Source organism: Eurosta solidaginis, chromosome 5 (assembly GCF_040869045.1).
Source record: "Eurosta solidaginis isolate ZX-2024a chromosome 5, ASM4086904v1, whole genome shotgun sequence".
Classification (NCBI taxonomy): Eukaryota; Metazoa; Arthropoda; class Insecta; order Diptera; family Tephritidae; genus Eurosta; species Eurosta solidaginis.
Genome location: NC_090323.1, coordinates 204,252,919 through 204,279,332, shown reverse-complemented (window position 1 = coordinate 204,279,332; position 26,414 = coordinate 204,252,919). Strand labels below are relative to the sequence as shown.

The 26,414-nt window shown below is 37.5% G+C and overlaps 1 protein-coding gene across 2 annotated transcripts in view; it reads left to right on the top strand.

The window, feature by feature from the left end:
• CAH2 (Carbonic anhydrase 2) overlaps positions 1-26,414 on the top strand; it is a 53,954-nt gene that overhangs the window by 12,252 nt on the left and 15,288 nt on the right. For both annotated transcript variants that reach the window (XM_067787651.1, XM_067787653.1), the window contains exon 3: positions 21,913-21,960. In XM_067787651.1, coding sequence (XP_067643752.1) covers positions 21,913-21,960 — 48 coding nt within the window. The remainder of the gene's footprint in view (positions 1-21,912; positions 21,961-26,414) is intronic.

The window sequence follows — 26,414 nt, the reverse complement described above, 5'->3', positions numbered from 1 at the left end:
CATTTTAGTACTAAACTGGAATCCGTTAAATGTATTACTGGATCAATCCGTCCAAAGGACACTGCGGGCAAAAACTGTAATTAAATTATTGTCTATTAGAGCTGGGCAAATTTTATACGAACAATGCCCAACTCATGGTAAGTCATAATTCTGTTAACTTAACAAGAACCCCAAGCATACGCCGAAGTTTTTGGGAGTGTTATCCAGTGTTGATGCTCCATTGTGGGATATAGATCCGGTACGTTCTGGTAACAAGCACCATCTAGGTACAAGTCCGATCATCTCGAGAACGATTTAATATGACCACGTTGAACCTTCTAGGCCATCCCATGAGGAACTTGGGGTCTCCAGAGCCTCAGCTGCTAAAAAAATAGGACTCGCCACGGATAGGTGAGGTTGACAATTGGGCTAGAGAAGCTATAAATTGCTTTACAAAGCCCCTTGAATAAAGGGAATGTTGATGACCTTTAACGACAGGCATATTTGCCGCGGTTATATTCTAAGTCTCCCCTCCCTTATCCGCTGGGGGTAATATTCTTCAACTATTTAGCGACAATAACTGAACATAGGTTAACGAATAGAGATAACAAAATGGTTCCTGAATATCGAAATGGTTAGGTATCCCTTCGTTAATATTGCGATGAAGAATGACGTTAAATGAGATAGTGAATTCCCCTCAGATCTCCTAGTATTATTAACACTGCTGTATGTATGACCGTGTACAAATATAATTTATAGAGAATGAACAGCTAAATTGCTAATTTCTTTCAATTTACGAAAACCGCAATGTCAAAATATAAGTTAATTGAAAAAAATTTAATTAAAACTTAAACCCAAATGGTATTAATGAATTAAACAAGATGCCAGTTTGATGTGATAAATTAAATTATGTAATATTAGTGTGATCTCAAGCCTGATGGGTTTTTTTCATTTTAAATATTCGTCCATTAAATCTAGTGTGATGCACTTAGGCACATATATTTTTATTAATCTTAAAGACAAATACCGTTAATTCGCAGTAGCTTATCTTCGATCTGGATACTTTAATCGGTAAAACTCTTACTTATCTAGAATCAACTCCGACATACCCAATGTATGTATGTGCGGCTTGCAATGTGTCCCCACCTGACACCAATCATCTTTTCAATTGCAATGTAGAACCAGCGCCTCTAACACCCTTATCTCTCTGGTCCAACCCTGTTGAAACTGCAATTTTCCTCGGACCTCCGTTACAGGACGTTAATAACAATTGGTGAGTGATCCCACCTATTCCATCAAACATGCATTTTTTTTTTTGTCTTCAGCCTCGTAAACTCTTGGCCGAAGCCTCGCTCCGCCTGTCTCTACATATTGATACTCAGTCAGCTTGTTGGTAAATATATTAAAGTCAGATGTGAATTTGCCATGCGTATATCAAAAGCAATTCACAAAACTACAATTTGTTGTTGACAGTCAATGACACTTACATTGGCCAATATCCAAATGTTGTCAAATTGTTTGCATGAATATTTATGAGTGTGGGGGGGGGGGGGGGGGGGGCGAATGAAAGGCTGTACGTTTTGATATAATTTTGGGTTTCGCAAACTTCATGCGTTTCCACAGTCAATTCAACAACAAAAATTTGATCATATGTAAGATATATGTAGCTCTGTTAACTAAACAATTAAGTATTTCTGTCACCCTTAGGTCCGATTTTTCAGTGCGGGTTTAAACTCCAGTTAAATTTGACTAGAGTTTATCCCTGCCACTTCGAGCGCTTAAGTAGTTAGCGCTGTGAGCGTTTCTCTTTAAAATTAACTGATGTATTTGCATAATACTGACAGTCGTTCGCTGTTGAAATAACTAAGGAAATCAGTTTTTTTTACAGAAAAATCAGCAAGATTGAAAATCTGTCATATTTACACAATATTTTTAACTCGAGACCAACAGTTTCTCTTCTGATGGAATGGCCAAACAAATGTGTTCTCTTGGCAAATAAACTGGGTTGAATTAACTATAGTGCGCTCAATTTTACGAAATATCTGTTAGTTCAAGAGCAACAAACCGAACTTTTTTATTTTACGCAATTTCTTTCGGTATATCTACTTTCTAATAAAACCCAAATGATCTAAATTGAGACTATTTGCACAAATATTTTTTATTCCGAGACCCCCTTAACTTATACTTTGATTTTAGAGCCGATCTTATGGAATTTGTTTGGGCCATTCTAGCTGCGGGAGCAAGGAAGCTTTACCTCGCGAATATGCGAAGCCCCTTAACTCTGTTCGGCCTTAACCGATTGTATCCATATTTTAATAAAATCCTGGTTTCAAAAAGAGGAATGTTTTAACGAATTTTGGAAAATTCCTGTTTTCTCTGCACCTTCTGTTATAGTTCGAATTGCTGAACTGTAGAGCAAATAACTTAAATATTCAATATAGCAAAAGGTGCTTTATTTACAACACTGCTTTGGTAGTAGTACTTCACAATTACCCGCCTACTTCACTTACAGCGTGCTAAAATTAAACTGACTCCATCGCTTGGGCTGCGCTGCTTTTATACTCGCAAAACGCCTCGTTCACCTCTCACGGCCTAGACATTTCGCGAACAGCCGGCTCGAATAGTTGCTCATTTATTTTTGTTTATGTATCTCTTAATGACTTTGGTTACATACATATATATATCCGCCATATGCGCACTTTATAACCGTATACATGTGTGTGGAGTATTCTCTTCGCTGTTAGCTTCTGGCTAAATGTGTGTGTGTGTGAAATATTACCTTCGCTGTTAGCTGCTGGCTTAATGTGTGTGTATGAAACAGTCTCTTCGCTGTTTACATGTAATTGTGGCTTGCTTTGATGTTTACATGCACAAATGTGTGGTTGCTTACTTCGCTGTTATCGTAGATTTATTTACAAGCAGCATAGTAATGTATCGAAATGCTAATATTCGCCATACCATTTTTTGAAACTCTAACCTATCCCTTTGCAAAAGTTTTGCTCTTTTCGTAAGGTTGAATAACAGTGAGAACAAGAAAAGATGATTTGTATCACTCAGAGATACTCCACATGTGGGACGTATATTGACCAAAGATAAGTAGGAGAGAAACTTTATTGCGTTCTTACTCTGCTGAATTTTGGTAATTTTGGGGTTATAACGACGTTAGCCCTTTTCTTCTCTATCTTTATCCCTCTCCCTCTCCTTTTCTTTCATATGCTTTCCTTTCCTTCCTGGTTCCTGCAAACACATAAATTAAATTCATTCGTACTGAATGCTTTTTGGAGTTACCGAATGATGTGCTTGAAGCAAATATTATTCCATATATAGTACCGAACATTTGTTAGTCCCACAGTAGCACTTCTACTCATCAGAACACAGCCGTTTATTTTGACCTTATTCAACGTTACAGCACATAACAACTGTCTCTGTGACCATCAAGAGGCAGTGGCTCAGAAAGTTGGCCAACTTATTTGGGTGGCTACAATAAGACTCGCATTTGCAGTATGTGCAATATTCGCAATTAGAGATGCATTCCAAGCAACACACATGCGTATCTACGTCCATAGAGCAAAGGCATAGTATGTAAGTCTAGATATTTATATGGGACTAAAGAGGTGAACGATGGCATCTAATTGTTACTTCTTTTTGTTATGTGTTGCATGCATTGCGCGTTGTTTTGTGGTGATCAAAAATGTTTTTCGTAGAAATTCAAAAATTGCAAATCAAACGACACTTATTGGCTATGCAACTAAATTGCTACGCTGGAATTGGTCTAAAGTTCGACAAATGAGCTAGATTGTATTTTGTTTATTTATTGCACAATATAAATGGTGGTTGACTAAAAAAACTCGTTCTGCCGTTAGGTTTTGGGAGCTGGTATCTATGGGCCGTACTTAAAAAAATCGATACCAATTGGATGCTAGCCCACTATTTTTCATACAAAAAACAATGCAGTGGGCGCGTGCGGTAGAGAATGTTTCCGGAGAGGCTTAACCTAGAGGAGTATCCGTATTATGTCAGGTAGTCTTTCGTGCTTTGCAGCCCTACACAATTACTTGTAAGCTAGTGAATGATTGCATTGGAGTCCTAAATAATATGAAATCCGAAAACAAGGTTTGGTTAAGATGGGTTCCCGGGCATCAGAGACATGCAGGTAATGAACGGGCAGACTACCTAGTCCAGCAGGTTTATATAGGTGCATTCTATAGTGGAAAGCCCCTCTGTGTTCTTTCAAAGGCATACACTAGACAAATTATAAATAACTGAGAAAGAAAGAAGATCAGACAGCATCGGATTGAATGCCCTGGGCAAAGACCTTGGCCTTGCTTATACTCCCAGCCATGCTCATTAACCTAAGCAGAGCGTAGTTATAGTCCGATTTCGTTCATTTTAAATTGCGAACTGAGATGAGTGCCCAGGAACTTACATACCAAATTTTATTAAGATACCTCAAAATTTACTCTAGTTATCGTGTTTACGGACGGACGGACGGACGGACATGGCTAAATTAATTTCTTTTTTCGCCCAGATCATTTTGATATATAGAAGTATATATCTATCTCGATTAGTTTATGCCATTAAGGGGTACCGTTATACGAACAAAATTAATAAAGTCTGTGAGCTCTGCTCAGCTGAGTATAAAAAGGTTTTATCAAGTATTTTCTTCAAGTCTCTCATCATAACTGTCCCTATTCATGTCTCGAACTCATGGACGGTGTCGAGAGAAGATGGTGTATCCTTTGGAGTATTCGAGAGAATTTTTTTAGGAAGATTTATGGTTCTGTCTATGGTCAGGGCAAAAAAACCCCAAGAGGCTTCGTTGGCTAAATCATATTATGATAATAATAGAAGATATCATTCGAAAGGTATTCCTTTTGGCACCAGAAGCTGAAGCTTGGGAGGTCTTAGAAGACCTGATTCCACTAGAAACTCCAAATTGGAGTCATCTATCGCAAAACAGGCATACCTGTAGTGACTTGGGTTTGAAGACATCCTGATTTTCTGAGTTTAGAAAAGCTTGCAGCCGCTACTAACAACACAATTTTTAACACCAAATAAACACCCTATACTTAGTATAAACATTTATTTAAAATCTAAGCTAAATTTCATTAACTGACGTCAACATTAAACACTTCCATAAATATTTCCATGGAAAAATGCTACTGATTATGAATGTTTCATATCCGTTTCACACACCCTCGACAAATTCCAGAACAATGCAAAGTCATTTTTGTAAAAATTATGTGTACTCGTACTATGTAGAATGATATTAACCACTGTATGTACGTATGTATGCCAGTCATGTCACTTGATCGGACAGACGTCGGAGAGTTGTTTATTTTCACACTTAAATGGAAGTCAACAGAGAAACAATACATATTGACATTAATATATTTTCACTGATATGATATATTTTACTAATTATTTGAATATCTATGTAAATATTTTCGTATGGAATGCCTCACAACTATGATAAAGCAAATGTAATCAATAAAAAAAATATAAAATCGTTTTCTGTTAAAAAAAGTAAATAATTGATTATTAATTAAGTGCTAACTATTTATGCAGAAGTATTTTTAATATTTTCGCCAACAAATTTTTCGTTTGTGAGAAAGCGTACAATATATGAATGGTAGAGTCTATGATGTGTTAAGAATAGTTCAGGTTTTCTGCATTATTTATTGATCTTCTTCGGGATTCGTATTCAGAATGTTGTCTAGACCTTTAGGGGATGATGTAGACATCCTTTTTGAAGTGTTACCGGTTATCGGTGCAGGTCGGATGACTCGTCGCGATAACTCGTCGATACCAAATGGATAACACGCACATAGCAATTCCAATATCAAATCGTTAGCTTTTCGCGCCCAAATCGATATTTGTTCGACAAGAAATCTTTAACTTTTTGATACACATCGGCACGTTTTTAATAAATTTTCTATAACATACCGATAACTCATTGAAAAAATATCGAATACTTCCCAATAAAAGGCTGTTCACTGATCGATAACGTTCGTTACAAATAATTAACCTTTAACACCTCGATAACTCGTTTATGCCTCATGTTCAACACCCCGATAACGTACCGATAACAAACCGATTATTCGTTGAAACGAAATGCATAACACGCTTAAACGCCGTCAATAACAATCCCATAATTCGTTGTTGTAGCGATAAGGTTACTCCCCGAAGGCTTTGGGGAGTGTTATCGATGTGATGGTCCTTTTCCGGATACAGATCCCATACGCTCCGATAACACAGCACCATTAAGGTGCTAGCCCGACCATCTCGGCAACGCTCATAACTTGTCGACAACGCTTGTTATCTATGAGAAACCGTTCGATTAAAATAAATCTACTATGTACCAGATCTTTACAATGTTCCAGATCCTGGAAAAGATTCACGATAAGAGCAAAAAGAGCAGGTCTTGCGGTAAATGAGGACAAGACGAAGTCATCTAGGAAAGAATTAGCACATTCGCGCCATGGCAGCCACATACCTGTTGACGGATATAATTTCGAGATTGTGAAGGACTTCGTCTATTTGGGAACCAACATTAACAGCACAAACAATGTCAGCTTAGAAATCAAACGGAGAATAACTCTTGCCATTAAGTGCTGCTTTGGAATGAGTAGGCAGTTGAAAAGTAAAGTCTTCTCTCGACGAATAAAATTCACACTCTACAAGTCGCTCGTCACACTTGACCTGATGTATGCTCGGAATCATGGACGGAGAAGATAAGATAGCTCTTGAATTGTTCGAGTGAAAAGTTCTTCGGTAGATTCATGTCCTGTACGTGATGCCGCCGACGAGTATCGTAGCAGGTGTAATATGACTTGCATGAACTTTACGTAGATATAAAGATAGCGCAGAGAATAGACCAGATCATGTTATGCGAATGGACGAAGTGGCTCCGGCCAAGCAAGTATTTCAGGCAACACCGCAGCTCGGAAGCAGGGGAAGGGGGACCTCCACTAAGTTGGGCGACACAGTAGGAGGAAGACCTGCTCCCAATTGGCGTCAGTTATTACGAAGCAGGAATAGCTGGCGTGGCTTGGTACGAAACGGCCAAAATCACTGAGGAGGTTAAGCACCAATAAATAACGATGATGATACTTCTTTTTCAAATTGGAAAATGTGAGCCGTGGCTCCCACCCACGTTCCTCCCTTCTTTGCTCCTAGAAAATATTTTTATACTCAGCTGAGCAGAGCTCACAGAGTATATTAATTTTGTGCGCATAACGGTTCCCCGTACCGGCATAAACTAATCGAGATAGATATAGACTTCTACATATCAAAATAATCTGGGCGCAAAAAAAAATTCATTTAGTCATATCCGTCAATCCGTCCGTCCGTCCGTCGTCGGTCCTTAAACACGATAACTTGAGTAAATTTTGAGGTATCTTAATAAAATTTGGTATATAAGTTCCTGAGCACTCATCTCAGATCGCTATTTAAAATGAATGAAATCGGACTATAACAACGCCCACTTTTTCGATATCGAAAATTTCGAAAAACTGGAAAAGTGCGATAATTCATTACCAAAGTCGGATAAAGCGATGAAACTTGGTAGTGGGTTGACCTTACGACGCAGAATAGAAAATTAGTAAAATTTTGAACAAAAGTTGAAAAGTTTTGCAAGCTGTAATTTGACAGCTGAGTATGTAATGTTCGGTTACACCCGAACTTAGCCTTCCTTACTTCTTTTTTCTTTAAATCGCTATAACTCGTAGTTTATTTGACATGTAGCAAGGCTATTTGACATATGGTTTATATAGATTAGGGTCCAAACAATTTTATAAAAGCAAACCCCCTTTTGCGACTGCCTGAGGTCCTTTGAGACACATTAAAAGTATTATTTTGAGCACAGAACGTAATAATATCCCCGGTACAATTTTAAGATCACTTCGTGACTGCTTTGATATCATTACGCGACTCTTTGGGGATCATTTCAGAATTGTTTTCGAGTATATTTCTCGACTTTTCCATATAAATTCGGTATTGCTTTTAGGATCTTTTTGTTAGTGAGTACATTTCGGGTTTTTTCATCTCTATACAGCCGGATGATTCATACTGGAACCTGATACTTCCGGATGACTATATCTCATGGGCGGCTTATTTCCATTTTGAAATGTTACCTGATGAAGAATGAACAGCCCAACTTACGGGCGAAGTACTGATGTCTTTCGTCCGCTGCATTGTTTTTACGTTGTTTATCACATGTGTTTTCACATTTTTTATGTCCAAACCAATGTTTAGTAGAGTTGTTGTTGCTGTTGTTGTTGTTTTTGTTGTTGTTGTTGTTGTTGTATTAATGATAAATACACTCCCCGAAGGTTTTGGGGAGTGTTATCGACGTTGATGGTCCGGTAACATAGCGCCGTTAAGGTACTAGCCCGACCATCTCGGAAACGCTTAATATGACCACATTAAACATTCTAGGACATTACGCCTTCCCCCCCACCCCCTAGTGCCATGAGGATCTTGGGTCGCCAGAGCCTCGCCTACTAAGCATGTGTATGATATATTCACATTTGTAACAGGATTCCCCTCGCGCAGGTCAAGATGACAATTGTTGGTTTGCGGAAGCTTTGAAGCTATAAATCCTTGTGTTGAGCTTATCAACTTAATAGATCTACACACGATGCGTCTAACTCGCGAGTTATCTGTATACGTGTTGACTCCCTGTTAGTATCAACCTCGGCTAATTTCACAAACACATCGAAACATACTCTTGACACAGACTCTTCGTGTTCAAGTTTTATAAAAACGTCATCTTTGACTGTTTCTTCCCTCTCGCAGCGATTTTGATCTGTTAGTGTGACTAAGCAGTGATAGAAAAGCAATATGATCTATATCGGAGTTTACAATCACACCAACAAATCACAGCTCTAAATGCGTCAGATGTGACAGCTTACTCTGACATAGAAGTGGATGAATCGCGAATTCATTGATTCATATCACATATCATTGTCACAGCTTACCTTCTAGCAATAGCTTTTTCAATGTCGCCTTTGTAGTATTGTTCTACAAAATTTTGTGTTATTCAGTCGCAGCACAAATCACATTTGGTTTATATAGTCACAGCTAATAGCTCCTGTGACGGGAGAGCTATGAACGAATTTGTGATTGATATTATTGGTAAGCAGAACGCAGCTACGTTACATTAAGTCGCTGTGACAAATCACAGGAACATAAGTATTTGCCAGTTGTGTTTTAGACTAAATTTTCATCTGAATCTGATAAGAATGAGTTGTAATTTTGGTATAATGTGACACCTTTAAATGATTGACGATTCGTTCCGTTGGGAAGCCAATTTGCTATTAATGTGAAATAGCGCCTCATATCGCTTTTAAGTGGAATTAAAAGTACGCTCCTAATCTTTACATTTTTCAATTTTTTAAACGGTTTTATTTAGCTTGACTTAACAGGGCGGCCGGCCGCACGGCCGTTGTGAACGATTTTGACGCGCCCAACGTTTTCATTTAATTGTCTGATCAACGCCCAAGATTGATGAGGAGTGTGATGACTAGTACCTAGGACCTACCTAATTATTTTCTAGCTTTTAGCATTATTATTACTTCATGTAAGTATTGTTTTCAATAAAACCGTTTAACTTAAACATTTTTTTTTATTATTACTTTCTATATAAACTATCGAATCCCCCTGCATCACTTCATTAATATGTATATCTGTCTCATTAAGCACAACATCAAATCATCTGTCAATATATTACCATACTGATCCGATAAATAATGATTAATTAAGTATCTATGAAATTATAAGAGAAAAAAATAGCCAAGCTAATTACTATTTATTAAAATGTTCAGTTCAAAACTTACGCCAGCAAATAGTTAACAATGCGAGCAAAATTTAATTCAATTTAAACAAAGTGGGTTTGGCTCAGTAATTATTATTGCTAAATAGATAAGATTAATATATATTATCTTATTGAAAGTTTCCATATGGCTTAAAGTATGGATTAGTCATTTGCATAAATAGGATTAGTACTTAGTTTGATAGCAGCTGTGGAATATTAATGTCTATAGTCTTGATTTAATTGTATAGATATCTAATAGACATAAACAAGAAGTATTTTTCTGTTACCAACTTGCAAAAATGCAATGAAATATCTCGTTCAGATTTATGCCCGGTTTTTCAGTGCGAGTTTAAACTTCAGTTAAAGTTGAGCAGAGTTTTAACCTTGCCACTTTGCTCGATAACATAAAACTTTGTTTCTCATCTCAGCTAAAGTGGCAACTGGCTTTCGACATTAAGCGCAGTGGTCGCTATCTTCAGTAAGTTACTTTTCTAAAAGTTTTCGAAGTCCTCGTTTTCTCCATGCAAACTGAAGTATCGACTTTCAGTTAAGTGCGACCAAAAAGTGTAAACAAAAGTCAACTGATATGCTGGTTTTAATGTATTCACAGTAGATATTTGCATTAAATTGGAATTTAACTGGAGGATAGCAATCCTTACGATAGCTTCATGTTAACGTTTACACCAGCACAAGGTAACCAACTCCAAGTTAAACCGATAATTGTGAATATTTTGTAGAACTAATCGCAAAAATCTATTGTCAATACCCGAAGACAAAAAACAGCTGACTTTTGTTTACAATTTTTTCTTGTACTTAAATGACATTCAGTTCAGTTTGAATGGAGAAAACTTATGAATAAGTGACTATCTGAAGATGGTGAAGTGTTTATAAAGGTACTAGCTATGTTTTTCTTTACATGCACATATATGCATATGCACTTAAAATTTGCATTGACTGCCAAGTGTGAAACCTTATATACACTTATGAACTATTGCGCAGAAAATTAGTACTGCTAAATTTCAGTGTGCATTATACTCAGTTGCAACTGAAATATGTCTCTACACTATTCTCCACTTCTATAACCGAAAAGGGCGTGTGTCCACTATTTATCGCAACCGTTTCAGCTATAGGTTATACACTGGAGGTGCGTGTCACCGCTATTCAGTACAACCCCTTTTGTAGCGAGTTATTAACCACTGCCGCCAGTCTTCAATAATTGTCGCTAAATTAGTCTCCTAAACATTATCTAAGTGATGATAAGTGTTTTTTACACGTAGATGTATATCACAGTGAAGAAAAAACACGGTTATTATTGTTATTACTAGACCACGATACAATGCGACCTTGATTAAGATATATTTATTGCTTAACCTTTCAGGCTGTTGCTATAAGTGGAGGCTTTTAATGCATTAACGTACCTCTTCAAATTTTTACTCCATATAACGGAGGGATTAAGAGTCAAGCTACCTAGATGGTAGAGCCTCTGCTTAGCCAAAGCTACGCATTCGCAGAGAATGTGAACCGGCGTTTCATTCTAGAACTCATAAAAACGACAAATTTGTGTATAGGATACATTTAACTTATGTGATGCCGTTTTACTATCTCCAGTTAAGTTAGATGTTACCTGGAGGATAGCAATCTGTTTCTACCAACACAAGGTGACTAATTATGAATATTTTGTAGAACAAATAGCAAAAATCGACTATGAATACACTTAAACTAAGCAAACAACTGACTTTTGTTTGCACTTACATATTGTAACCAATTCTGGGGATCTCTAATATTTATGCATCTTCTGCTAAGGTTCGAATCGCTGAACTGTTGAATAAATCACTCCAATATTCAGTATTGCAAACTGGACTTTATTTAGATTACTTTGGGAGTAGTACTTCACAATTATACTTCACAACCAATAGCGTGTTTATATCAAAACTGATTCGTTATTACTCAGCTTGCGGTGCTTTTATACTCTATGTTGCCTCGTCTGCATATTTTTCCAAAGGTCTAGATGTTTCACCTTCTAGAGCTGTTGTATCTCCTGCTAGGTAATTTAGTTATATGCGTGTGTATGTGTGAGTAAGAACTTCGGCTTATGACATGTGTGTGTATGAGATATCTCCTCACTTCGAGCTGCTGGTTTTGTGTGTGCATATACTTCTCGTCGCCTTCCATGTATGTGTGTAAATGATGATTGAAGTGTTCATGCACACAAGTGTGGCTTGCTTTAATGTTTTTGTTGTTGCGTGATTATTTACTAACAGTCTAGTGATGTCAGCATTCGCCACAATATAATTAACGAACTGAAGATGGTGATAACGGTCCTACATCGGAGACTACAGCGTTCCGTATAGTCCCTTGTGAGAGGTCTTAGATGCTCTCTGCTTAGATTAACGAGCTTGGCGGATAGACTCGTTGCTGGAAGTTTATACAAATTGGCCTGTCTTTTCACTGAGCAGTCAATTCAGTGTAGTGTGAACTCCTTTTTTCCCAGTTACTTATGGTTTCCATAGTGTGCACCTTTGTGAGTCCACAGAATGGCTCTGGACCATAGAGCTCTACTATAACACCATGCTTGAAAATAGTGCGGTAACATCCAATTGGTATCGATTTCTTGAAGTTCGGCCCATAGGTGCCTTCTCACGTTTTTTCGTCATCAAATTTTCACACGTCAGTGAACCAGACCTCTAGGTCAGGGTCAGTATATAGATTCCTTGTTTCCCAAAGAGTTTTGTTCACTATGGACGGATAAATATTCGGTGAGATTCTGAGCGCAGGGGTCATTGTATAACTTAGTTTAGATAAGGGATTTCGCATGAATTTTCATATTATTTCATATGCCCTGGATAGGATAGGATAGGATATTCCCACTTAGGCACTAACTGCGTCAGAAGACGACGTTCTCATCGCACCCGTTATGTCAATACAAACAAGTCGATGCAGTTAGTTTTGTTTTTGCGGTTCTCTGCATGATCTTCGGCGACAAAACTTAAAAACCAGAAGTGGTTTTACTACAGTGATTCCCTTGTTTCGCCACAAACCCTAGATATTTTGCTTCCATTGAAAAGTGATTTTTGGTTCCATCCAGAGATAGTTCTATCATGTATAGTTTTATTTTCTGGGTAAAGGGCTTTAGGGCAGTTTCCTTAGGATTGATAGATGGTCCTTTGGTATCACACGACCTTAATATGATGCGCAGGGCTTGTTATATGCGATTGGATATTGATTCTTCTTGCATCGGTGTGATGCAGATTACCAAGTCATATGCATACACTTGTGATTCATTTCCATTGGATTTCAGTAACTGAAGAAGGTCAACTATGACTATGACTAGGGTCCACAAGAGAGGAGAGAGTACACCCTCTTTATGACCATGGTACCAGGAGAATCTGTGTCATATCAGCAGCCTTTACTGATTTTCAAATGTTGAAAGAAATCTGTTAATTGGCACGTAATTCGGTTGCTTTTACCAGCTTTTTTCTTTGAGTGTATATACGCTCAATTTTATTTTGCATAAAACAGTTGCACGTTCATTCGTTATCTATTTGAAATACTTCCGGCCTTCGTTGTCAGCTCTATGACCTATCAAGATTTGATTTTCTCTTTTAAATGCCGGCGATTAAACTTTAAAAAACCCAATTACCCTTTGTCAATCGCATGTTACGAGCTATTTAATTTAAGTTGTTTTTCATATTTAAAAATTGTTTGAATAGGACCACTCGAAGAGTTAATAAAATTACTGTTAGACTGACATGCAGTGTTAAAATAAATACTTAAGCAATATAGTATGCAAATATATGTATGCAAACTATTAAAAACTAAGCTAATGGGCACTTAGCTACTACCGGAAGATACCAAATGAGTTCTAGTAGTCGGCTGGTTCTTGACCTTTTTCTAAAAACTATCCTTAATTTTACGTTTATGAACCACCTATGGTGGGATGGGATGTGGTTATACGGCTGTCTACGAGCCCCAGCACTCCTGCCATGCTCAATGTCAATGCAAGACGGAAGCTCTGGCAACCAACATTAACAGCGATAACAGTGTCAGTTTAGAAATCAAAAGGAGAATAAGTAATGCTAAGGACTTAGTAAGCAATTGTAACGTAATATCCTCTCTTACGCTCTTCAAGAAGCTCGTCATACCTTTCCCAATGTGTACGACGGCATAATGTATGAAGTCGAGAGAATATGACATGTTCGAAAGAAACGTTCTTCGGAAGATTTATGGTCCTGTCCGTGATGCCGAAGGAGGTATAATAATGAGCTGTAGTAGCTTTACGCAGGTATAAAGATAGAGCGGTGCATAAAAGCCCAAAAGCTTCGCTGGCTAGGTCATATTATGCGAATAGACAAAGATGATCCGAGCAAGGAAGTTTTTCTATCGACACCCATATTTGGAAGCAGAGAAGAGGGAGACATGGATTGAGTGGATGTGGGGAAAAACTTGATCTCCCTTGGTGCTTACAATTGGTTATTAGTTATGGCGAAACATGGATCGCTTGCGTGTCTTGTTACAAAACGGCAAAAATCCCTTAGGCGGTAGTGAACCCGCGTGACATCCAAGGTTGCGGTAGAAAGAGAAAACGTAATGGAGGAGACTCTACGGCTTACTCGCCATGAGGTGATCCGCCATCACAATACCCCTTCCATTGATAAAGATTGCCAGGCCTGGGATGATAACATCTTTTTCATAACGAAAATGGCAAAGGTTTTAAAGACTATCAAATAAAGACGCGTCATCAATACACTTAAAAAATACACTGAAGGAGACTTTCGACGGGTCAAAACACCGCACTCAGAACTGCCACGATCCTTCAGAGCTCCCATGTTTTCTTATGTCTCTAGAACCTCATCTACACAGTGAAGTGAGAATACTCCTTATTAAAGGGAGAAATAAAATGCAGAAAAAACAGTTTTCGTTGACATCTGACAAATATCCTAAACAAGCTGTTGAAAGGAAAATTCCCAGGGAGACGAGCGTCACTATTAACTTTTACATATCCAGAATTAAACCCGACAAACCCATCGTAAGCTCCGCTTGTATCGTGTTCCACATGAGACTAACCATCTTTTCAATTGCAATGTGGAACCGACGCCTTTAATACCCTTATCTCCTTGATACTACCCTGCAAGTTTCCTCGGATTCGTTTTAGATGACAATAATGACACGCGATCAAATTAAACGCGTGGTGAAGCAGGCATAGCAACAGTGTCCTGGATGTGCGCACGCCATCAATTCCAAATAGTTATACTCGAAACAAAACATTGTGCCCTCAAAGAAGTGCGGTGGGAACGCATTTCTCACACCCTGCCTTCTGCCACTGCGGACATCATAGATTTCCACCAGGAACGTAAAACGAACAGTTTAGATTGAGCTGATCCGTTCCGCTAGCACCGAGCATAAACTAAATGGCTCTATGGTGATGCAAGAAGTTTGCACGACGACCAAACTGAAGCATAAAACTAGGAACTATGTTACAAAATATGTAGATCTGATAGTTGTCTCACTCCTAATAGATTAGCTCGGTCAGCGAAGGTCACTTTCACAGAACGTGATCGATCTTTTCACATCCTACATATGATATCACTGACGAGGCCTAATTTAGAAGCTGACGCCAAAAGGCAGTGTGCAGCCAGTAGAAAGTGTCCAGTCAGAAAAACCATCATGAGCCTACAGTCCTCTCTTTTTAGTGATAAGAGTAACTTTATAGGTCTAATATCGTTGCACATGATCTTCGACACTTTGCAGCCCAGCGCTTGATTGTCGATCCTGCTTCGTCGATCTTGTGCAACTTTTGCTCTCTTTTTATCCCGCCATATCTGATTGGGACGTCTACGGAACATGCTTTGGGGGATAAACACCTTAAGCTAGCCCATATGCCCAGGTGCCTAATGATGTATATTTCTCCCTATCCCGATCCATTTAGATATTGGCTATGCGAGATTATAAGCTTTACTTCTTTTCAGATTGTCAAAGGCTACTTTTTTGTCACGTGCCTTATCCTGGAAAAAGCGTACGGTGAAAATGTGTTTTTAGTAGACTTATTTATATAAAAACTCAAACTTATAATGTTCGATTGGTTCAGTTGGTGAAGCCATCACTCTTCTCCGAGTAATAGGCTAAACTTCTTTGCCTGCCAAATAATCAGGTTGCAGGGTTTTCTGATAGAGCTTTCGGGAATTATTGCTATCAGTCATAATTTCAGGTTTCTCGCATGCAAACCTTTTGGCCTAAAGTTTCATTTTTTTCACCAAGCTTTCCCTTCACGTCACGATAACAATAATATACGACACTCACTCATAAGCAAGTTGGCTCTGAAGGCAACTTCCTCCTCTTAAACTCAATATCATTTTTTTTTTTTTTTTTGACATCACTCCCAAAAAAACGGTATGCACATTTAGGAATAAAGCACAAGATCTTTTGGTTAATTTGATTTACATATCCAATGCTTGGAATAACCTTCTTAAAAATGTTCATTAAACATGAGTGAGTGACAGCTATGATGGTGCGAGTGACGCTTCCAAGGGCGATTCTAAGTCAGAGTAAAACCTGATCACAACGTTTACCGTGCCTAATTAGCTGCCATTAGACCTTAAGTTTAAAGTTACATCACAGCGCACGCAACTTGATTACATATGTATGTATGTATATTAGGGTGCATCGATTTGTATGGACGAAAGTTAACCGATATCGCGCCATCGATTTTTCGATTGGATTTGGGCTCCGAAAAAGAAGTTCCACTACGCATACCCAAACAAATAATTTTGGAGCCTGCGAAATTTCATTTTTAAACGGTTTTATTTATGTAGGTTGACTTAACAGGCTGGTTGGACAGCACTTTTTCTTGTAATTGAAATTTAAGTAACTTTCCGATAAGCTACAAGCTTGAAACTTGGAATGTAGTTCAGAACCCGATGGCAATGCAATAATAAGAAAAAAATCGCCGCTAGTTGGCGCAAGGATCGAGATATTCACAAAAATCGTATTTGTGGTCGGATTTGGCTCATATTTGAAAAGAAAGCGACCTATGAAAAAAATCGCCGCTAGGTGGCGCAAGGATCGATATATTCACAAAAATCGTATTTGTGGTCCGATTTGGCTCATAATACATACATGGGACACATAATACATACAAGAATAGAAACCGACCTATGACACATAATACATATAAGAATATAAACCGAACTATGAAAAAAAAATCGCAACTAGGTGGCGCAAAGATCGAGATATTCACAAAAATCAATCAAATAATACAGGGCAGTAGAAGCGACATCAAAACAGTTTGGAGTTGGCGGAGGGACAAGTATACGTGGCGCAGAGTCGGGTAAAGTCTTTGGAAGGATTATGTATTGAGGACTTAGATTGTAACAAATTGTCAGGAAAGAGTCCTTGAAAGTCACTAAATGAACTAAATAGAATGAGAAATAATAGGCAATTAAATAAAGACTAAAAACTTGAAAATAAAATAATTAAAAAAAGATGTTTAAGTTAAACGGTTTTATTGAAAACCAATATTTACATGAAGTAATAATAATACTAAAAGCTAGAAAATAAAATAAAATTTCTATTGATAGTCCGAAGTAAGACCAACTGAACCTTAATCAGGTTACGGTACGCCTCACATTTTTAGAAATTTTATGCGCCGAACGCTTTTATTTAATTGCCTGATCAACGCCCTAGATTGATGAGGAGTGTGATAACTAGTACCTAGGACCTACCTAATTATTTTCTAGCTTTTAGCATTATTATTACTTCATGTAAGTATTGTTTTCAATACAACCGTTTAACTTAAAATTTTTTTTTTTAATATTTTATGTAGACTTAGACAGTTACTTCTGTGTGAAAGCAAAAAATTTACGATTTCATTAGCAGGTGAAATGAGATCATTAAGTTTCTGTGTGAAAACAGTATTAGCAACACTTAACTTGACTTAGAAGTCTGTTGAATTTTGATTTTCTATGTAAGTTCTAAGTGACGTTTACATTTTGAGATGCCATTTGTTTGTTTCTTATTCATTTTGACATTTTGTCATACAAATTGACATTTATTTAAAAATAAATTTCAACGCTGATTATGATGCCAGATTGTATGCGCCAAGTGGAGTATAATCGTGGCTAAGTTGCCAAGTTTACTCCAAGTCAAGTCAAGTCTATGCTAAGTATCAGTAATGGGGGCTTTAGATCTCTAAGAAAAGTGGGCATGGTCTTTAATCGATTTTGATTATCTTCATTCAGTCTATACAATTTGGCAAGGATAGTGTCTCTGAAAAATTTCAATGTAATATCTTTAACGGCTTTTGATTTACGGCTTGTTTAACTTCCAAATTTTCTTCTTCTGATTGTGGGTGGTGCCACGCCTACATTCCAAAATTGTTTGGACTTTATCTTTTGCGTCATAATACCAGTCCACCCACCATTTCATTAGTTTAGTGGTATTGGTTTTTTGAGGTATATCATTTTTTCCATTTTTATAAGTTTTTGTTATCGAAAAAGTGGGCGTGGTTGTCGTCCGATTTCGCTCATTTTCAATGCCAATATATTATGGGTCCAGATAAGTCCGTATACATGAAATTCTATATCTATCTCGATTCCTTTATACCTTTACAACCAACCGTTATCCAATCGAAGTTATAATACCCTATATACAAGTACAGTTAGGTATAAAAATTGAATTGTAGAAAAAATAGTTTATTTCAATTTGATGTATTTTTGGATGCGACATCTGCAAAATTTAATTAACACATCAATCAGACATATCATAAATATCTTAATAAATAAATCAGGCATGAAATAATTTAATCAAATATTTAAAATTTTTATTGTGAAGCTATTTTTAGAAATTTTTTTACGCAGAAATTTGCAATGACATTTGCGTAATGGATGCGGATATGTCTGTGTATGTTTTGTGTATGGGGGTCCACCGAAAGTTTTTCAAGAAAATTGACGAATATGGCTTTAAAGAAGGTTTGTATCATTTCATATTCATAAATAAAAATTGTTTTCGAAATTTTCCCAAATTTTTTTAATTTTTTAAAAATGTAAATTTCGTTCAGGAGTGCCAACTTCCTGATAGAAAGTTTCTTGAAGTAATGAAGCTTTTTAATGGCCTATTTATGATGCAATAAAAGCAAACAGGTGCAATCAATTCTGCAAAATATAGTCGCTTTTGACAATATAATCCCTAGTAATTTAAAGTGTTGCTTTTATGATATTTCCTGCAACATTGATTTTTTTAGGTATCATAATAAAATAGTACCTGGGCGACCGAGCTTTGCTCGGCAATCTTCGGGTATGCCGCATAACATACTTTGTTCTACATGACATCATTAATCAAACTCTACTTTTTTTATATGTACATATATTCTATATTTTTACTTACCAATATTTGATTTCCTTAAACATAGATTTCAAAAACATTTCAAACACTAACCGTATGTAATCATGTGTAAGATTGTTTTACAAAGATTTTTAACTTTAATGGTCTCCTTTAAAGCTTTAATAGAATACGAGTAAGTAGAGTAATATTTCGTCTAACTACCACAACCCCAAATTGCAACCCCACTCAAAAATGTCCCTATTGTAATGCGGAGTGAAATACCTTTCGTTTGGTACCCAAATCGGCATATTTCATGCAATTGTTTTTTAATTTCGAATAGGTGGCAACCTTGTGAAACATTCTGAGTGGCAACACCTAGGTAGAAAGTCTTAGAAGGTGATACATTATCTCTGTGCCAAATTTCATTTAAATCGGTTGAGCCGTCCCGAGATCGTTCGGCTATACAAACATACAAATATACGAATATACAAATATACAAGAATTGCTCGTTTAAAGTTATAAGATTACACTCAAGCCAATCTGAAATATGAAGTAACTCTCAAGAAAAAAAGACCCGCGATCTGTATTTCTTATGTGGACGGAAGTTATACCCTTTTTGCGTATAAAATTACGCCCGCGTGTATTACTTCCATTTTTAAGGTGTTAATTCCGCAAGAATTACTTTATTGCACCACAATTATGGAAGTCGTGGCAGAAAATTTCAAAGTTTTAGTCAAGGGAACTGAATGACTGGATCTTCAGAGTAGCACATTTTTCACAACTAAGGAATATGTAAGTAGACCGTTGATGTCAATGAGATGAAAACTGGGGATTGACGGTATACGGTCCCAAGACCTAATATTTACACATCTTTGTAAACAAAGCGTTGAAAGTTGGGCTCATAGAGCAGAAAGATGTGAATGGTATTGTAACGAATTTCGCGGAATTCCAGTTGTTTTGCACATTCTGCTAACGTTCGTATCGCTGAACTGTCGAATAAGTAACTGCAATTTATTGCAGTATGGTCTTTATTTAGTCTACTTTGGGAGTTGTACAATTATACTTCAATATCACTTACTTCACTAATGCGTGTTTAAATCAAACTGACTAGTCATTGCTCAGCTTACGCTGCTTTTATGCTCTCTGTTGCCTCGTCCGCATACTTCTCCTGAGATCTAGTTGTTTCCAGAACAGTTGTATCCCATGCTTGGTTACCAGTATATTTGCAGTTTATGTTTATATTATAGCCATATGCGTGTGTATGTGTGAGTTACTACTTCGGTTGATGACTACATCTGTGTGTATGAGTGAGATATCTCTTCGTTGCCTTGCACATAAGTGTTGTTAGCTTTAATGTGTACATGTATGCACATAAGAGTGGCGGCGTCATGTTTTTGTTGTTGCGTGATTATTTACTAACAGCCTAGTGATGTCAACATTCGCCACAACATAAAAATATCTAGCGGCAGAAGTTTTAGAGCAACGATGACTAAAAAAACATAACTTATGGATTTAGCCATTGGCTTACTAGATTATTATTTTTAACGAATAAAATACCTTCACCGCCTATTCGATGGTAATATAAGCCCAGTAGACCCGCTCCGGGTGTGTCGAGAAGCGCTTAAAGGCACTCTTCACAACTACGTGACTATTCCCTTTTACACTTTCTTTACTAGTCCCTAGACTATATTTCCCCTTGCTTGGACTTTCCTGAAACACAGATAAATTTTTCCCTGAGACTCCCTTCGCCTTGTGAATTTCATGCTTTTATATTCACAGAAAACCCCTATACTCGTCCCTGCACGTTTCATTCAGCGACCTTTGCCATCTTATACATTTCTTTTACCTGTCTTCTAACTCTTAATATTATACTAATGTTATACTTACTCTCCTTTTTCTTTAACCATTACCCCTACTCTTACTTTTACTCTTGCTCTTGGTCGCTTTACGTTTCCGAGTTCTCTATTCAGTTTCGTCTACTTTTCCTTTTTTCTTAATTCTTTCCTTTCGATTTCCCTTTATAATGTAGAGATATATCGAGTTTAGCTGTTTTCCGCACATTGCAAAGTACTCAAAAATTTGCAAAATGATACCAAATATTTTTCTTCGCTGCTATTTTAAAACTCCTTACCGTATTATGAGGGCCGTCAACATTTTGTTTTTGTACTACTGATTCAAGGCGAATTCAGTGCCAGGTGTTGTTATCCCAACAGCTGATTGCTTCTTCTCGATTATTTTCCATACAACGCCTGCTACTACAACATGTCAGTTAATCGGAATCAATGAAAATTTTCTTTTGACTTGACATTCTTCTTCACGGCGAAATGGTTAAATTCGCTTTGTCTGCTACCCAAGGCGAATCTATACCAGGTGGTGTCAAAGCGAATTCAACCAATTCGCCGAGCATAAGAATGTCAAGTCAAAAGAAAATTTTCATTGATTTCGATTAACTGACATATTGCAGTACAAGGCGATGTATGGAAAATTATCAAGAAGAAGCAATCTGCTGTTGGGATAACACCACCTAATACTGAATTCGCCTAACTTGCTACCGAACATTTTTCAATCCCTCCATATTTAAGTGTATTTTTCAACAAAGTCAACTCATTGCCAATATCATTAATACAAGCTAATATCTGCTGGCTACCGTAAAATAATTAACACCTTTTCGTTAATAATAGTAAACTATTGTAAATTTATAATAGCAAAAACTGCACATGGTTCTGCTTCTTCTTTTTTTGTGAATTATAGTCATGATATGTATGTATATATTTACTTTTTTCAATTTGTTTGTCTTTCAGATTTCAAAACGACATTTGCTGAAGATTTTGCCTACAATGGAGAAATGGGTAAGTAAATTCAGTGAAAAAAACGTATCTCAATATATGAAACACCTGCACAGATCTAAAGCGAGCTTAGTAAATAATCTTGGCTTTTGAGCCTATGCATTGCTTTATTTAAGCCCGAGTTAAAGATGACATAGTCATAACCATACTTTTACTTATCCATATCAAATTTGCATCAGTTATTGGTGCCTTAACCAAAAATCGTGAAAATTTCATAAAAATGAAGAAAACGCACAAAACTACAAACATATACAACAAAAAATAAATCTCTTAGTCAAAACGTATCAAAAACATTAAATAAAATCTACAAAAAGTTAATAAATTTTCCAACTCATATATTTTTAGGTTATGGATATGGCGAAAACCAAAAACCAATTGGTTGGCCATGGTATGGTTATGGCTTTAGCGTTATGGTATGGCACCATTAATCGATTACATTGATTTCCATAAGGTTGGTTCGATCAGCTGTTTTATCTGGTTATGGTTAAGTCACCATTAACTGGCCTTTTAGTTCCGGGCTACCTTTCAATTATAGCTACACTACCGAGAAGAAATTGCTAACGAAAATCTGTCAATTATTTCATTGACTCTCAAACTGTGCATTAATTTCAAGCAATCTAATATTCGATCTTCTGAGTTGCCAATTAGCCATCACGTGAAGTTTAAATAAATGAGTTTTCATATCCTTCCGTTCTGGGAACGCCTGAGAAAACGAATCGTCCGCAAAAGTCATCGCACTGCGTACATTAGGAGATCCCGCACGTATTGCACTGAAAGAAAAAAGCTTGTTAAATCAATCAAACTACAGGACAATTCGATCGAAATTTCTGTAAATTTTTATTAATGTCACCTTAATAATACCAATAAAAACGGTTAAAATAGCGGATTTTCGTCAACATTAGAGTAAAAGTGAAGCCTGTAAATATTGTAACGAATTTACTGCAATTCCCCTTATTTGCAATCTTCTGCCAACGTTCGTATCGCTAAACTGTTGAATAAATAACTCCAATATTGAATAATGGAAAAATGGCCTTTATTAAAGTACTTCACAATAACACTTATACTTTGCAACTAGCTGGCTTAATAACCAAACTGATTGATAGCTCAAATGAAACTCTTCTATTGCCCGACAGATTGCTTGCTTAATCAAAACTGCTTGATAGCTCAAATCAAACTGAATTCCAGCGCCTCTACATTTGCTGCCTTTCATACTCTCTGATTTCAATGTTCGCATCTTTTAGGCGCTTCCATTTCCAGAATCTACTAGTTGACCATGAGCTCCCAAATTTCTCAGCTGTAACTACAATTGCACGATTTTATAGCTTCTCTCATTGCATACTTTCAGGAGTATCTCAGATATATGCATGTGGTTGTGCCTTGCTTCTCAGCTGCGTGTACCTACATATGCGTAGACATGTGTAACTAGGAAATCAGTTGAACTGATTGAGAAATTGTAATTTTTACCGAATATTGTTAACTTGCAGTCAAAAGTTTCTCTTCCGTTTAAAAAACTAAACAAATTTTGTTCTCTTGACAAAAACTCGGGTTAGATTAACCATAATGCGATAAATTTTACTGAATGTCTATTAACTCAAGTACGACAACTCCAATTTGCTAATTTTACAAGCGTACACGCTTCCAGAAGAATGTATCTAACACATAAAGTAGATATTGCGCCCCAATGATGTCATTTCTGCATGAGCCACAATAATCTAGTAGTTGGTGAGTACCGCAACTAATCTGAATATTGTAGCGAATTTGCTGCAAATCCTCTTATTTGCAATCCTCTGCTAAGTTCGAATCACTAAACTGTTGAATAAATAACTCCAATATTGAATAATGGAAAAATGGCCTTTATTAAAGTACTTCACAATAAGACTTATACTTTGCTACTCGCTGGCTTAATAACCAAACTGACTGATAACTCAAATGAAACTCTACTATTGGCCGCCAGATCGCGTGCTTAATCAAACTGATTGATAGCTCAATTCAAACTGAATTACCGCGCCTCTACATCTGTTGCCTTTTATACCCTTTGGTTTCCTCGTTCGCATTTTTCCAGAATGTACTAGCATTGTCCATGAGCTCTCAAACTTCTCAGCTATAACTAAAATTTCACAATTTTATACATCTTTTAGGCGCTTCCAGAATCTACTAGTCCAGTAGCTCTCAAACTTCTCAGATATATGCATGTGTTTGCGCATTGACTCTCCGCTGCTCGTATTCATACATGGTACATATGTGTAGACGCAATTATTTATTCGTTTATGTATATACATGAAGATTGAATTATTGATGTGAATGTTTGTAGTTTACAGTCTCTCGCGCGCACATAGGCGTATAAGTAAATGCATCTGTGTGTGACATCTCTCTTGGCTGCCTTATATATGTGTATACTTGATTTGATTATTAACGTAAATACTGCTTGGCATGGCCTTAGCATCGCCTTAGTGATGGGATAACTTAGTGATGCTAATATCCGTGACACTGCCCTCCACCTAAATCTCTCGATCTAAACGTTGCCAGCCTTTCCAAATGGACCACTTTCATTTTGGTTCGTGGTTTACCGATGGTTTGTATGCGGTACACTACATCGTTGATCCGTTTTACAACTTTGTATGGGCCTTCCCAATTACACTGCAATTTCGGGGACAAACCTTTTTTACGTTGTGGGTTGTGTAACAGCACCAAATCTCCTTCCTGAAAACCTTCTGAATTAATTGCTTTATCATAATCTTTGTTCGTTGCCTTATCAGATCATGTATTTCTCTTAGCTCTTCTTCTAAATCACTAGTGGATTTCCTGACATTTCTCTCCGCATTGGCATCTATCCCAAACTTCAAATCAGCTGGCAGTCTAAGGTCATTGCCAAAAATTACTTTTGCAGGGGTTTGGCCTGTTGTCTCATGCACTGCTGATCGGTAAGCCATCAAGAATAATGGTATTCGGGTATCCCATTCTTTATGGTACTTGTCTACTACTTTCCTTAAGTGCTCCTCCAATGTTCTATTGAATCGTTCTACCATACCATCGGATTGAGGATGCAATGCAGTTGTCCTTGTTTTTCGAATGCTCAATGACTTACACATTTCCTGGAACACAGCCGATTCGAAATTCCTGCCTTGGTCAGAATGTTACTCCATTGGTACACCATACCTTGCAACCCATTCGTTTTTAACCACTTCTGCTACTGTTTCTGCTTCTTGGTTTGGGATTGGGTATACCTCTGGCCATTTACTGAAATAATCCATAACCACCAGTACGTATTTGTTTCCGCGGTTGCTAGTAGGAAATGGACCTGCGACATCCATGGCGATCCTTTCAAATGGCGCACCTGAGTTATATTGCTTCATCTGGCCATGACTTCGTGTTCTGGGCCCATCCGCTCTGCTGCAAACCTCGCAGTTCGCAATCCACTCAGTGACCGACTGACGGCAACCAACCCAATAGAATCTCTGTTTAATCTTCTCGAGCGTCTTCGCGATTCCAAGATGACCTCCGCTTGGACCATTATGCAGCTCGCTGAGCACATCAGGGATCCTCTTTCTGGGAACAACTATCAGTTTATTCTTGTATTTACCATCCTCACTCTCCCATACTCGATGAAGGCAACCGGATATCAATTCTAAACTGTTCCACTGTGCCCAATATGACTTCGCAATGGGACTCTCTGCTGACATCTCTTCTCTGTTCGGTTCGTTCGAGCCCTTGCATAACACGTGACAGATCTGCATCTTCTAGCTGGCACTTTCTTAGCTGTTCCTTTTCCCATTCATCTGTACATGTTATATTCATTAGCCGGACATCTATACTGTCTTCTTTAGCCTCGGCTTTTTAACAGTGCTTGCATTCCAAACTACATGGTCTTCGTGACATTGCATCAGCATTTCCATGGGTACTACCATTTCGATGCTCAATGGAAAAGTCATAGCTTTGTAATCGCTCGATCCACCGTGCCAATTGTCCTTCCGGATTACGGAACTGCAGAAGCCATTTCAACGCTGCGTGATCTGTCCTGACACGGAATCGCTGGCCGTAGAGGTATTTGTGAAAATGTTTAATGCACTCTACCAATGCCAACAGCTCTCTCCGCGTAACACAGTAGTTCCTCTCTGGTTTTCCAATCGAACGGCTGTAATATGCAACTACCTTCTCCTGTCCATCGACCAGTTGTGATAAAACGCCTCCTATAGCATATCCACTCGCATCTGTATCTAGAATAAATGTTGCTCCTGGAATCGGATATGCTAACATTGGGGCAGTGCATAAACGCTCCTTCAATGTTTGGAAAGCCACTTCTTGCTCCTTCTTCCATTCAAAAGGTTTGTTTTTTCTTGTAAGCTCATGGAGGCTATGGGCTACGCTGGAAAAATTTGGTACAAATCGGCGGTAATATGTGCACAGCCCAAGAAAACTTCTCAATTCATGTAGGTTCTGTGGTCTTGGCCAATCCTTTA